General features: G+C 36.2%; 1 protein-coding gene across 2 annotated transcripts in view; it reads left to right on the top strand.

Annotated features, from left to right (window-relative positions):
- The window catches only part of EBF1 (EBF transcription factor 1), a 447,106-nt gene extending 432,651 nt beyond the window's left edge, over nt 1–14,455 (top strand). Inside the window, exons 15-16 of one of the 2 annotated variants that reach the window (XM_031953604.1) lie at nt 2,030–2,224; nt 11,266–14,455. In XM_031953604.1, coding sequence (XP_031809464.1) covers nt 2,030–2,224; nt 11,266–11,297 — 227 coding nt within the window. In that variant the 3' untranslated portion in view covers nt 11,298–14,455. The remainder of the gene's footprint in view (nt 1–2,029; nt 2,225–11,265) is intronic. The other variant, XM_031953605.1, reaches the window with a different exon arrangement.
- Nucleotides 14,456–15,915: the final 1,460 nt, after the last annotated feature.

Here is a 15,915-nt window from a genome sequence, read left to right as displayed (position 1 = left end):
AGGCGCTTTGATTGCTCAGCCTTCTTGAGTACTTGCAGACACCAAGTGACTTCAGACTAAGATTGTATCTGTCAGACTGTGAAACTTTGAACATTTAATTTCCATTAATTGATTTCCTTAGTGTTCACAAATATAGTATCAGATTCTCAAATAGGCACTCAGATGGGACGATTTTATCTGCATAAATGCAAATAAAATAATAACAGAAAGCCCAAATGATTTGAGATTTTTTTCCTCTATAACATTTAATTATTCATAAGCCACTCATGTTGAAAAATTCCAAATGGGATTTTAAAAAATAAATAAATAAGGCAAATCTTTCTACTAGTGAATGCCCTTTCTGGTGTGGTGTCTGATAACCAATAATATTGTAACAAATGGAAGTGTTTGGCTGTATTTCAGCCCTCCTTCTTTGAGATTCCCCACCTCTAAACACACATAATGATCACATTTGCCAAAGAGATTAATTGCCTTCTTCAGTGAAACAGCGGGACTTCAAATCTACGTATATTTAAAAATCAAACCTCCAGTACAGGAATTTTGCAATTTAAATAGGGATTATTATTGAGCGCATTTTCACATTTATAAATCCTTGGAGAGGTATAAAAATGCTACCCTCATTAAAAGAAAAATACAGTTTAGAAAATATATCTGTGAAAATTCTGAAGACAGCTCTGTTTTCCTGCTATAGAAGCACCTGATAGCTTCATATTTGGCTTTGAATATCGCTTAAAATTGATCAGGGTCTGCAAGTGAAGTATTGAGGGACCAATTCTGTAAAGCCTGTCATCCCATTTCAATCATCAGGTGACACAAACCTATCAGTTGCTATCCATGTAAACTTGCCAAAGCCTTAAACTCTGATATAAATATTAGCCAAATAGCCCATGTAATACAGGGGACCATTCATGGAAAAAGTGTTTTCCTTTGCAATTAGCAATGAATAAGGGAACTTTTTTGGGGATTTGACTCAGAGGCTTAGAATGTCAAATTGTGCAGCTAAAAGTCAAAGTGGTAGTGCCCATCAGTCTACTAAGCAGAAGAGAGTATGGATCTGTGTGAACATATGGCTTATGGAGAAAAGACTGAAGATACCCTCTCAACAGAGAGAAAATCAAGTTGTGTGTGGGATAGCAGGACTCTTTAGAAAAGATGTGTTTATTGAAATAAACAAGAGCTAAATCACTAGTAACAAAAGATTAAAGACAAAATCAAAAGGAGATTTTGGCTGGTGGAGAATATACATCTGTCCCCCATATTTGGGGATCTCCTGGGATATCTTCTGGGGTATCCCAAGGTTTCCTGGTCAGCTAATACCCTCTCCCCCAGTACTGCCAAAGTTTTTTCATTGTTAGTCATCATACAGATTCTCACTGCCAAAAAGTATTTAAATATCATGGTAATATGTGTGAACACAAGGACATGCTTTTCTGCTTGTGTGTGTATGTATACACTCATAAGGACAGTATGGCGTAGTAGATAGGGAACTGACCACAAAGCCAGAAAGACTTAGATTACAGGCCCATCTTTGAGACCTATTAGCTGTATATCCAGCAGAATTCAGATAACATCTCAGGGCTTTAGGCAACTAAGACTATACATTATGTTGAAGATAGCCTGCATTAGGAGAAGAAATTACCTCTTCTTGCTTGGTACAGTTTCTTGTACCAATGAGAACTCAGGTCCAGTTATAAATACTGTACTAGTACTGTGAGGGATCCAAATAAGCTTGTTGAAATAAATGCTTCTACTTCTATATCTCCCACAGAATCTAGTATATAAGTAGGTGCCCCATAAATATTTCTTAATTGTTAATAAATCACAGCCCCTGCTCTCAAAAAGTTGGCTGTCTGTTTAGGAAAACTGGGTCAAAAATATCAAAAGTCAGATCAAGCAGAGGAAAAGGTGACCTTAGGTTCTGGTGGGGTCCATGGGAAGAATTTGGAGCTGAATCATGAGCATAACTAAAACTGCTCAGAGAATCTCAAAATTCCCAATAAAAATGTTGTTTTTTTCCCCGATTTTTCAGTTGTGCCATCAAGTCCGACCATGGCCTCCTCTACAAGCCTCCCCTCCAACTGCAGCAGTTCCTCTGGGATCTTCTCTTTCTCACCAGCCAACATGGTCTCAGCAGTGAAACAGAAGAGTGCTTTTGCTCCAGTTGTGAGACCACAGACTTCCCCTCCTCCCACCTGCACCAGCACCAATGGGAACAGCCTGCAAGGTAACTGGGGTCTACAATGGGGCTGGCCCTACCCTCTTAACCTTTAGAGGGACTGAGCTTACAGGCCCTGGACCCACCCTTTAATTGTTGCTAAAGTGACCCATCCCTATCTCTCCCTCTCTCCCCTCCTCTCTTCCTTTTAAGTATTAATCACCTTTCCTGTGCCCTTAATCCTACACTCTGGTGCTGCCCAAAGAGCAGCCTCATCTCCATCAACCTCCACTAATTCTGTTAAAGGGAAATGCCACTTGTAAGTTCAGACTCAAGTGTTTTGTTCAAAAGTACTGTTTCCTTTACTAATATCATCCTTTTTCTTTTCTCCTCTCTTATTCCCTGTCGTCGTCATTATCAGACCAGTCTTTTGTGGACTCTAGCAAGTACTCCACTGCAGGGTCTCTCCAGGGACTGGCCTTCTCCTGAAGTACGTCACTCAATCTTCCCTTCCTTTTGCTTTTGTCACAACGTACGTGTACAGAATCCTTCTCACTTGGGAAGGGACTGTTGTAGGGGACTGGAGCTAATGTGTCTTAAAGAAAGAATAACACAGGTCCCTTGGCTCTAGGTGTTTTGGGTTTATCATGAATGCTGGTGTGATTGTGATCAAGTTAACTCTGATTTTGGTTGTACTAAATCATTATCACAGAAAACCCATCACTTGTGACAACCATGTGAATTGCCCAAGTCTACTCTGGTTCAAACCTGCCACAGAAAATCAAGGGTGAGACTTCAGTTGGGAGTAAAGAGACTTTTAGGATCCACTGTGTTCATTTCAATCTTTGCATTTGTTACCCCACTCCTGCCTTGAAGTTTCAAGATCACTTAAAGAAAAACTTGCACACATTTTGAGGTGACCCTCAAACTAGAATTCTAAGGAAGCTAACAATTTGTGCCCTGTGTCAGATTCCCTATTTCTTTAAGATTTCTCTCGAATTCTGTATCTTCTTATGTAAATCAGGATTAGCACTTGTCTTATTAGATGATTATAGAGAAAGTGTTCTATGAACTTTAAAGTGCTAGGTAATAGAAATGTAATACTTTTGGATCAGTTGACAGGCTGATCAAATTATTAAATATCTACTATGTGCTAGGCACTTGATGCTTTAGTAAATCTGTGATTCATTAATGTCAGTAATTATTATATAATGAAAATATATTAACTATTAAGTATTATATCATAGAATAATTATGTAATGAGAATAATTTATTCTCTTGACAGGGAGCTTTAATTGGATTTGTTGAAAAAACAACAGGTAGGAGTAAATGCAGTCCTTCTATTCTTCAATTGGATTTTACTCCAGGACTGAGATTGGCAAGCTATAACTTTTGCCACTTTTGTAGCAATGATAACATCCCACATTCATCCAGTGTAGAAATTCTTCACCTTTTTGTTCATGTGCCAGGGACCCTTTTGGCAGTCTTGGAAACAAAATGACATTTTTAAATGAATGAAATAAAATAAATAAGATTACAAAGGAAAACATTTTATTGAAATGTTTACACATATATGTTATATATGTTGTTTATAAATAAATTATATATATATATATATATATATATCAACAGTTCATGGATCCCAAGTTAAGAATTCCTGATCTATTGCTTTACAGTTTGCAAAATACTTTTATCACAAGTCTGTGAAGCAGTAGCATATACAAGCATTATTATTCTCTTCCCCTAAATGAAGAAAAAGTTGCTCAAAGAAAGTCAGTGATTTGGCCACTAACCCTTGGTTAGTCAGCCTGCGCAGGAACTCCTCTCTTTTAGGTTTTTTTTCCCTTCTATGTTTTTATTCTCTTTTGCCAACCATCATGTTAAAACCATTCCTGACTATCATTCATTACTCAGGCAGCCCTACTGGTCAAGGTTCTTCCTGATTCATTTTAGATACTCAATTTTCTTGAAGGGGTAGGAAAAAAACCCAATCTGACTCTGAAGTGACGTTTTAGGAGCATTATTCATGATATAAAATGCATACATCCACAAGGAGAATGACTCCATTCATAAAAGCCTGACTCTCTGATTTTACTGATTGCTAAAAATAACTCAACATTGTACTTAGTGTACTTTCAAATTGGCAGACCAGGGATGTATAATCCTTAAACTAAAGTCAGTTGTAAGGAGTTTGAATAATAATATATGAAAAGTAGAAATCTACCATTCTTGAGCTGTCAATCAACTGACCTTGTTAGAAACTAATCTGACATCAGAAACAAAATATAATAGCTGAATGATAGTATGTGGAGTAAAGTAACATATAACACTACCTTTTAAGACTAAGAAGTCCAAGTTGCTGCAATGCTTATTGTCCATGGTTCTAGCTAGTACTGGATTCAAGTAAGGATAGGAAGCAGTACATCAAGTCTTAGGGTCAGAGCATCAAGCTCAAGTGCCAGCAAGAAAAGTGATTAAAAGTTTTAAAAAGTGGGCTAGATTTTGACATTAGGACTGAATGGATCTCTGATTCAAAGGTAGAGTTTTTGTTGAGAAAGACTTAGTAAAAATGACTGAAGAAAAGGTTTATAGACCCCATGGCCCATTCAGTTTTGACAGACCCAGAAAACATACTGACCTTTTCTTCCACTTTTTATTTGTGGGTTTTTTTTATAACAATAATAGATAATGACTTTATTTGCAAATCCCAGACTCTCCAAATTGAAAGATACCTTTCAGAGTTCATCTATTCCACCCTTTCCTAGAACTTTCCAAACAAGAAGTCATTCAGCCTTTATTTAAAAGAATTCACTAACCTCCTGCATTAGCCTATTCCACTTTGGGATAGCTCTAATTATTAGAAAGATTTTTCCCCCTTTATGTCAAGCCAAAAAAATTGTTTCTCTGTAGTTTCTGTTCAATCCTCATAGTTATATAAAAAAGTTCAAGTGAACAAGTCTAATCCCTTTTTCAAGTGACAGCCTTTCAAATACTGGAAGACAGTTCTCATGCTACTGCCTTGTCAAGTTTTCTATAGATTAAACATCCCTTAGGTCCTTCAGCAGATCTCATTATATCATGATTTTTAGGGCCTTTGCTATGCTGTTCAAATTCATTTGAATTATCTCCAATTTATCAATATCATTTGATACTTATCAATATCAATATAGTTTGACTTCTACTTTGACCTGTCAATATCAAATGTATAGTCCATATATGGCCTGACTCATCTTGGACACCAGTTCTCTCAGTGCATCCTATGCTAGCAATATTGGTTGTCATAATACAAATCTTGAGTTTGCACTCCACCAACCACCTCCAACCCCAGATATTTTTTCAAATATCTAGCCATGTCTCTAAGTTATTTTTTAGCTCAAATTCAAAAATTTATATTTATTTACATTAAACATCATTTTATTGGATTAAATAAATATACCAGTCTTTCAAGAATGTTTTAGCTCTTGAGTCTTTCTTCTACTGTATCACCTATGCCCACTAGCTTTGGGTCTTCTTTTAATTTAAGAAGTTTATTCCCTCTAGGCTTTCATTTAGGTCATTGATGAAAATGTTAAATGGAATAGGGAAAAGCACAGATCACTGTGACATTCCACTAGAGGCCTGTTTCCTTGCTGACCACTCTTTGGGCCTGGCCAACCAGTTCTAATTTAATTTAACTGTATTATTTCTAACCAATTTCTCTTCATCCTGACCTCAAGAATAGCAAGAGCAACTTTTTAAAATAATTTGCTAAAACCTTGGTAAATCATATCTACAGCATATCTAACAGTTTAGTAAACTTGTCACTCGTGTTTACTATATTGGTCTGAATAGAGAGCACATTTCATACCAAATCTGACTTGTATAAAATGTGAACACATTGCCTTTTAGGTTAAATTGATTTTGTTTTCTTTTGTGCTGTTTGTGTCTTTCTCTCAAATGAATTTCTTTTTTGGAGGTTTAGCCTACATGCAAAGAAATTCTGTGTTCAAACCTATGTGGTCCTTAACTATCTTAAAGCACTTTGTAACCTTAATCCCAGTAACTCTGTCTTCTTTAAAATCATATAATGGCATTTCTTTTTAAAAAATCAAATATTTCATAAATTGATATTAACCCTCTTTCTCATCCAAATTCTTGTAGTTTTATTTTCCTTGAAAAAAAATCCTTACTTTAGAAATATTTTAGCCTTGTCTTTCAGTATCAGAGAGGGAAAGATGTCAAGAGACCTTGTTACTGAAGGTATTCACTTAGGTGATATAATTCCTAAATCTTGACTCTGACCCTCCCTGGATGGTTACTTTGCCAGGTGTGAAAGGGCTAGAAGTAATATTCTCATGACTTATAATTATTTTGTCAGTGGAATGTTGTTTTTCTTCTCCTTGACTGGAGATATTAGTCTTAAAACCAACAAGGCACAGTTAACCTTGATCACTCTCAATATATTGTTCTTATGAGGTCTTGAAGACCCTAAGGCCTGTTCCACAAGGCTATAGTGATAGGATCACAAAATATCTTTTCATATTGTAATTTTCAGTACATGTCTATGGTGGTATCTGAGAAAAAAACATTCTATCATTTCCTCACTTCCCACAAATCTACAAGTCTTTCTACTTTGACAAAGTTTTTATCAAATGCCCACAGAAATAATTAAATTAACTTAAATTGTAGTGAATTTCAAACCAACTTGCTAATACTGCTATTATTCCTCTACAACTATCTTTCACTCCTTTCTCATGGAAATCATCCTTGGACAGGGTCTTATCACCTTTTATCTAGACTCTAACAGTGGTCTCTCCATTCCTTATCTTTCCCTTCTCAGATCCATTCTCCAAACAGCAACATCAAAATAATCATCCTATTGATAAACTGAAAATTTTTCTTTAAGGATCTTATATAGCAACTTATTACTTCTAGGATATAATATGAATGATTCTATCTGGCAGTTAAAGTCTTTGGAAATCTGGTGCCAGCCTTACTTTGAATGAAGTTTTTATTAAGTATTTACTTTGACTCCAAATACTATACTCCAGATACATACAAAAGCAAGACAGTTTCTTGCTTCTAGAAGCTTACATTCTGATAAAGGGAACCAACATATGTAGGGGAATGGTTTCATTAGAGGAACATTTTGTTTAGCAAACCCTAAAGATGGCGAATAAAGTCATTGGGGAGTCTATTAATGTATCCTTTCTATTAACAATGACTTCTAATTTTATTATTGTTATCAGTAGAAAAAGTGGAAACGAGGGGACAAGAAAAACTGCAAAGCAAATGATAAAATGATTGGTATGGTAGAATGTGAAGTCTGGCTGGAGGTGGCTGAATAAGATGAGGACATATACATTTGGGTTCTTAAACTCACCAGTTGGGATAGGGAGCATGGGCAGGTGATTGGGCAATTTCAAAGCTAAATGGATTAAATCCTCTATGCAATAATCTTTAGAGGTACAGTGGTCCAAAAAGCTGTAACATTTGGTGGCAAACCCAGCAGGGCAAATAGCAAGATGATGACCAGGAGAATATGAAATAAAGCAGGAGCCACAAGCCCTTTAAGCTCATGCACACATCAAATTTATCCTGTCCTCTTTTCTCCTAAATTACCTGATATTCTCTGGATTTGGCTCTCCACCTTATACGTAGTTCATATATTTTTGTACATCTATCTTTTGCACAGACTCTCCTTAATACCTCTCTCACCTTTGTATGTTGGAATATAGAGCATACTAAATTCGTTCTAGGTTCTGCCATTTATAAAAAGCCTTTTCTAAGCCCTTTTCTATTAGGGCTCACTCTTCCCAAGTTAACTCATATTTATTTATCTGTTACATAATATATCTGCTAATAAAAATGTAAGTTCTTGAAGACAAAGCTTATTTCATTTTTGTCTTTGTATTTATAAAATCTAGCATCATGCTGTACATGGATTCAGCCTTAATGAATGCTTGCTAAATTTAATTGAGTTCCCCCTGGAGAAAGAATCCCCAACTAGGGAGATAATAGGATCAGAAATTTAGATTAGGAAGGGACCAAGGGCATCTAGTCCAACACTATCTTCTTTTAGATGAGAAAACTAAGAACAAGAGATGATTTGAACCCAGACCCTCTGATGCCAAACCCAACAATGGGAGCATTGTTATATGTTTGAGTTGATAGCAACGTGGGATTTAGTGTCCTCAGGTGAACCTTTATATACTGAGTGGGCCCCAATAAATCTAAGTGCTGTTAGCATTGTTAAATATTTTAATTATGTGTCTCTCACCCCATCATAGACAGTATTAGACTGTTATATGGTAGCAAACATACAAAATTATATGACTGAAAATATATTTGTGGAGCCTCTTAGTTGCCTTTTTTTCTTTTTTTTTTTTTTTTTGTTGAAAATGAAATCCCTTTAAAATGGGATCCAAGGCAGACTAACTTGATACCTGATTTCATTTTATATTGACAAGTCTCAACTTTGCTTTTTGTTAACAAAACCAAAGTAGAGTTTTGTCAAATAAAATGAGGGACTCGAACTAGATAATCACTAACATCCTTGGAGACCCTAATTTTGTTAGCAGAGACATTTAAAACATATAGCTCAGTCCCCAAAACCTACTTGAGGCTTGGAACTCATGGTTATCTAAACACGATCATTCTTTTTTTTGGCATAAATTATATGTTTTGGCTATTTCTATAGACCACATTAGTTATATATTTGTCAAATCCCTGCTTGTTTTGCACTGGGTTGATGTAGTCAAAATTAGCCATGTAGACACATGTTTGTATATACTGGGATTTCATTTTAACACTAACTTTTTTAGAGTAGGCTTTGAGTGTAAAGATTTATCCACGGAGATGCTGGCTATCAATCTAACTTTAGACTCACTTTACAAAAGACACGTCTTTAATGTGCCTGAACCCATTTCAAGGATGAGAATAGGGAATATATTTCAAAAATGTCATGGAGTATACATATTATGGGTTAAAGTTCCTCTGAACAAAGTACATAGCATGGTTAGATGTTATATTGGAAACTTCCATTTATTGGGGGGAACTGCAGTCCATTTCACTACACTTAATAACAGTTGAATTCTCAGATTCCGTCAAATCTGAGACCCTCTTGAATCTTGGGGGGTCTGAGTTTCAAACTGGACTCAAACCTTTGGGGGTTTAAGTTGGTCTGCTCTTGGCAAGAGACAACTTCCTGTTTCTAAGAAAAAAGGCTTAGGAAGGCTTATGAAAAAGACTCCGGGAGTTGTTGGATTGCAAACAGTTCTTGCAAAACAACATTTGGATGATTTACGTGTAAATGAATCAGAAACATGTGGATTCAATTTCCCTGAAAATACAGATGGGTTTAAAAATTAACGGAAAAAGTGTTTGACAAAATACATTTTTTTTTTACTTTAGAATGTCTTGGGGGTGGGGAAGGAAAGCTTGAGAACCTGAAGCTGGCTGGGCCAGGCTCAACCCCAACTTTGCTAGAGCTGTTTTTTAAAAAATATATATCTCAGTGATATCAGATTCTGGCCAGGAGAGCTAGGAGATGGAGAAGGTAACTTCCTGAGAATAATCCTTTCTTTAAATGTTTGATTCTCAAATAAAATTAGAGACTGTTTCATTTAGTTGTCCTCTAGTCCACTAACCCAAGAGTTCTTTTATTGTGCTTCCTTTCATGGGTCAACCATGCTAATAATTGCCCATCATTCCTGACCAACTGAAATCTTTCCCATCATAACTTATTTTGAAGTGACTAATTCTATTCAATTCTAAGAGAAAAATGATTTAAGTATATGCTATATTTCTTTCTAAAAGAGAAAGTGTTACACAGAGAGCTGGCCATGGAGCCCAGAAGATCTTGGTTCAAATTTTCTCTTTGATATATTTCTACTGATTGCTCTGAGCAAGTCACTTAATTTCTCAGTGCTCAGGATCCCTCCAGTATTTATCTGCAGAGAGGGTGACACCTTATGTTGATCAAAGGTGCCTCTTCTCAGGATTCCCTACACAAGAAAACAACAAGTCTAGTCCCCATTTCCAGGTTTCTTTTAAATACAAGATCCATGTCCTTATGATTATTTGCTTGGTTGCAATCAACTTTTCCTATCTCCAGTCCCATCCCAGTAATGACTCCTTACTTTTGTATAGTGCTTTACAGATTTTCCAGGTGCTTTCACACACATGATCTCATATGACCATTAGAGAGCCCTGAGAAATAGGTAGGACTGTAGCATTCCCATCTGACAGGTAAGGAAACAGAGGTCCCTGTTGACCAAAGATAGTTGACCAAAGACCAGAGATAAGTTGACCAAAGCTACAATGAATATTTGATACATCAAAGATCATATTAGCCAAGACTAAACCTCAACTTCTCATCATTCTATTTCATGGAGTCTTCCAGTATTCTATTAGGCTTTGCCTGATGTCTTCTTGGCTCTACATTTTCCAGGAGCTAAGTTAGGCTCTGGAGGCTCAGTTTGAACCACTGTCCCAATTTGGAAAATATCATCATTTTTTGTGGGGGGCAGAGGAGGCCTATTAAAATTGGCCCTTTCCTTCTCTTTATTTATTTTCTTCATCTACAGGGGAAAAAAAAATTATCCACAGTACATAATATAGACTGGGACTAGGAATCTCTCTCTCTTCCCAGACTTGGACATGGAAATGAACTAACCATAGAATTGTTTATAGCCAGATACCCCTAGTGTTTGTGTCTGCAAAATGCAAAACACTATATAGCTTTCTGTGTAAACTGCTGGCAGATGGGATTATGTTTGGCCATCCTTGTGGGGGTGGGGGAGGAGAGAGAAAAAGAGTTACTAACTTATTGAAAATTCTCTCTATATTTTGCAAAGTTTTAGGTCTCAACTTTCCCAGCGGCATTCAAACTATGTAACTTTCCAGCTATGTTTTAAAATTGAAATCAGATTTGGAGAAGTGTTTAGTTATTTTGTTACACATATATATGTTATATATGTGTGAGTTGATAAAAAAAAAGTCCCTGTTTTAACAAAATCAAATTACAGAACAGATGAGCACACCCAATCCCATATTGTGTTTTTCTCCTCCCAGCAAGAAGTTTGCATTCAAAAACATTGACTCCTTTTTTCCCCCTTTTCTTTCAACAGCTATATCTGGCATGATTGTCCCTCCCATGTGAAAGAATTGCCTTGAAGAATTTTATTAATGAAGAGGTTGGATCCTGCTACAGAGAGAAATCTGATACAAGTCCCAGAGTGGAACTTTTAACTCAGGCCTTTTTAAGAGGAATCACAATAACTGCAGATTTTTAAACAAACAAAATCACCGACCTTGCAAATACTGAAATTGGAAGGAATCTGCAAGTGCAGGGTGTTGGTTAAAGTTGTACATCCCAAGTATTTGGGAGATATATTTATTCTGTGTTGATAAAAGAAAATCCACTTTTTTTTAAAGCTTAACTCAACAATCATTTGTCTTTTATAAACCGTAAAGCTATATATGAGGGACACTATAAATAAGACTCCATGTTTTAATTTATGATGTTTTTAAAGCTGTGTAAAAGGGAGAATGAAACAGTGACATTTACAAAAAAAAGTTTTAAAAAAAGCTTGTATGGGACAGAATAGGAATGCCAGTTAGAGTTTTCTAGAAGACTAAGGGTCGGCTCTTACGCCTTAAATGCATATCAAGTGGTAGTTTGCTCATACAGTGCATTTTCAGTATCTAACTTAACCTGTCACCCCATAGGAGTACAAGCTTATTGATCTCTTTTTGTATCATTGTCTTAAGTAATCATGTAAATAAATGCAACCTGGAAAGTTAAGCGATTTAAATGATCACATCTTTCTCTTCCACTCCAAAAATTCAGTGCCTCTAGATAGATTGCTGAAACTGCATATTGAAACCTGCTGCCATTCTCTTTTGCTAATATATCAGAATCTTCTGAAGTCAGTGGCCTCCAGAGAGTTTGGTGTAATAGTCTGTATTCATGTAAAAATCTCTTTTGAGACTTCATGGAACAGGGTCCAGGCATAAAACTCTAGACAACACGGTTGTGTGTTTTTTCAAGCCAAAATCAATCCTCTACCCCTCCTTTTAAAAGGAAAAAAAAAATAAGTATTGCAATTGACTCTTCTCACTGGCCGACTTCGCATCATTGCAAGGAACTGACAAAAGGTGCAATGCAGGAATTTCACCCATGTCCCACTCAGATAGCTCCTGTATTTGTCGACCCTTACTGTTTGTAACATAATAGATTAAGCAACAGGTTAAGTGCTTTGGAATAAATAGTAAATGGAAACGTGAAACTGGGAGGGGGGTGGGAGGGGGACCGATCAAAGGCTGAAACCTCCAAACCATAGCTTTTTGTTCTACAGGAATTTTGCTATCATTATCTGGGAAGTGTTCTTAAAAAATAAGAGTCAAAGATGCAGCAAAGTTCTGAGGATGCATTTACCTGATATTTTTCTTTGCTGTTGTGTTTTTGTATGTAGTTATAAATACTGTAGATTTTTTGTGATTTTTTGCCAAAGTTGTTGTTCTATTTATACATTTTAATGTCTTAAGACAGTTTTTCAATATCACAAAAGATTTTACTGCATATTTTGCAAAGAGAGCTCACTACCTTTAGCTTGCACATACTTGCAAAATTAATTAAAAAAAGCTTTTTTGTTTGTTTGTTTTAAAGGGGATTTTGTAAAATATCCATATAAATAATGTATTTATCTTTGGAATTTGTACATTGCTTTTTCCCTTTCCCCTCCCCACCCCTTTGTTTATTTTATTGTGTATGTTTGCTATGTGAAAAGTGCTGATTTGTTTGGTCACTTACAGTTGTATTAGCTGTTTCAATGTGATTTTTGAACACTTCATTTATAGTTATTTTTAGTATTGTTTTAAACCCTGCTTCCATTTTTTTATTTCAACCCAAAAGCCATTGTCTATTTTTGTATTATTTGTAAGTTAAGAAGTTTTTTCCAATATATGGCAAAAAAAGTAGCATATTATTCTTGTAGCATTTAGTTCTGTAGATTTAAGAAAAATGTATCCTTTGCTTTGGAAGCTTACAAAAAAAAAAAACCTAATGCTGTTTTACTCTATTAATATGCATGGAATCTCTCCCCTTTGGAGTGACGCATTTTGTGCATTAAATTTGGGGAGAAACTTCATAGAAATCAATGAAAATACTTTCTTTCTTACGTCTGCTTGTATATTTCCTCTGTCTTTCACATAAATATAAACCAGCAGATTGGATGCCTTAACAATGCAAATCATATTCATTTCACTTGTACATTGTACTGTGCACCAGAACTGTCAATCATCACTAACATTCTAAGAAAAAAAAAAAAGAATTGAAAAGCACAAAAGAACTGTTTTGTTACCTTAAGACAATGTAACTTTTTACAAGAAATCATTTACAACAATGCTGCAACTGTGCATGCCCCCTGTATGGATTTTGCAATGGTTTCCACTAGACTGTCAGAGTGCGATTTTTATGGGGTTCGGGCGAAGGGAGGGAATCCAGGGTGGGGAAGGAAGGGAGGAAGGCAGATTTTTTTTTCATGGTGAGAAAGGAAAATAAAATTTTAAAAAAGAACTGGAAAATTTAAGTGACACTGACGCTTAGCTTCTCGGTACTTAGAAAGGTTATCCTAATTCACTCGGTAAGCGCTGGCCTGGAGATGTACATGATTTAAAGCCATATTTTGTCTGGTGAGCCCCTGAGCTGTTTGTGAACCCTCACGCAGCCTAGGGGGGGAGCCCCCTTCGGACAGCAACGACAGACTGCGCCCATCTGTCAGCCATGTGCAGTATGCTTAGACCTTTTCTTCAAAATCCAAAGAGCCTGTAAGATGTGTACACTTGGTGTTCTGTTGCCGCTATTTATAGGGATTGGATGATGGGAAGTTCAGGCCCTTTGCCCTGCTTCCAACAACATAAAACTCCTTTTACAAGGTAAAAGATTCCCCTTAAATACAGAATATGGCTTTAAGTGGAAAATAAAGAAAAGATAATTCTAATTTCAGTTTGGAGGAAAAGGCAAAAACAAAAGAAGAAAAAAAGGGAATAATGCAGCTTCTCAATGACTGGATTGCATAACAGATGCCCCGGCCTCACAGTTGTACTAAGATGCAGGTTAATTAAAACAAGTCATCTCTAAATCTACTAACCTTTCACCTTCTTATCAAAACTTTTTTGAATAGACACACACTGTACAGTTCTATTGTTAGAGAAACTAACTACTGTAGAGATTGTTATAATTTTTTTGCAGAAATTCAAGCTGTAAAAACTTTTCAACTTTCACGGTATTTAATTAAAGTTACTTCCTGTCTGTGATGACAGCTCCTAGTTGTGTATTTATTTCTACTTCAGATGCTCCAAAGGGCAGCATTACTCCAGAAGTCCATGTTCCAGGCTATTCAGACTTCCTTTGACATGCTAAGAAAGAAGAAATAGATGGCTCTCACAATTAGGGCAGCTTGAGACACCCTGTTTCTTTGTTTGATGCTCTTTTGGGCTGTTGCTAATTTGGGATGCAAATTGGTATGCAAAGTGTACTGCTGCCCTCTGCTGGCAGCAGCCAGACCTACATGTATCCTTGCTGACCTACAGAGGAGGTAGCCCTACTTCATTCATGAACCAACATGGAGAGAGGCCCCTGGCCATGACTGATTTATCATTTGGGGGACTGGCCATTATGGAACCCTGTTGCATCATGCTATATACACTCACAATTGCTAATTAACTACATGGAAATTTCTAGTCAGAGGATTATATTCCATTGCCCTTTGAAGACATATTAGATTTCTAATCCTTGCGCCATTTTTTTTTTGGGGGGGGAGGAGGTCATGTACACAGTAAACTTTTTTCCTCTCAATGCAACAAAACTTACTTGTAGTCATATTAATAAGTTGAGAAAGGGATAGATTATTGAAATAAATTTCCATTCCCTTAATTTCTATTTTTTGCAAAGAAGCCCTTGATCCTATGAGTTAATTTGCTCCCAACAATAAATATCTTTGTGAGACTAATCTCTTAGAAGGTGTTTTTAAAGTAGATGTTTAATAACTAAGATGTACATATTAGAACTGATACCTGCATTTCCAACCTGAATTCTCAGGAGGAAGTTGATATTGATTCAATGTATCTCCCAGTATCTGTTAGTTGCATTACTATGGCAAGGAGTACATGAGTCAATGAGATAATTTCTCTATAATTAGTCAAGTCAACAAGTACTTATTAAGTGCTTACTATGTATCTGTTTTCTGGCACTGTTTTGTGAGCTAAGGATACTAAGAATGGCAAAAACAACCCATGTCCTCAAGGAGGCCACAATCTAATGGAGAGACAGCATGCAAATAACTCTAAATAAACTATATAGATAACAGGATTAAGTGGAGGTAATCTCAGAGGAAAAGAACAATTATGAAGGAATAATTACTATTATGGGAATATTTACTTTTCCTTTATGATCCTCACCACTAAGAATTCCACATTCACAATGGCCAAGACTTGCTACAAGTGACCTTGAGAGGTTACTTAATTTATCCCCTTGCTTTCAATGATAATGTATAACCAATCCTCATTAAATATAGTCCCACTCCCCTTCCTCCATCATTCTCCTACACACCTTTTTGGTAAAAGGTAGCTTGGTGGCTCAGTGGATAAGAGTATTGACCTGGAATCAGGAAGACCTGATTTCAAATATGGCCTCAGACACTTATTAACTATGTGACCCTGGGGAGGTCCCTTAACCTTGTTTGCCTCAGTTTCCTCATCTGTAAAATAATCTGGAG

The sequence above is a fragment of the Sarcophilus harrisii genome, chromosome 2 (assembly GCF_902635505.1).
Source record: "Sarcophilus harrisii chromosome 2, mSarHar1.11, whole genome shotgun sequence".
Taxonomy (NCBI): Eukaryota; Metazoa; Chordata; class Mammalia; order Dasyuromorphia; family Dasyuridae; genus Sarcophilus; species Sarcophilus harrisii.
This window is presented reverse-complemented; position numbering and strand designations above follow the sequence as displayed.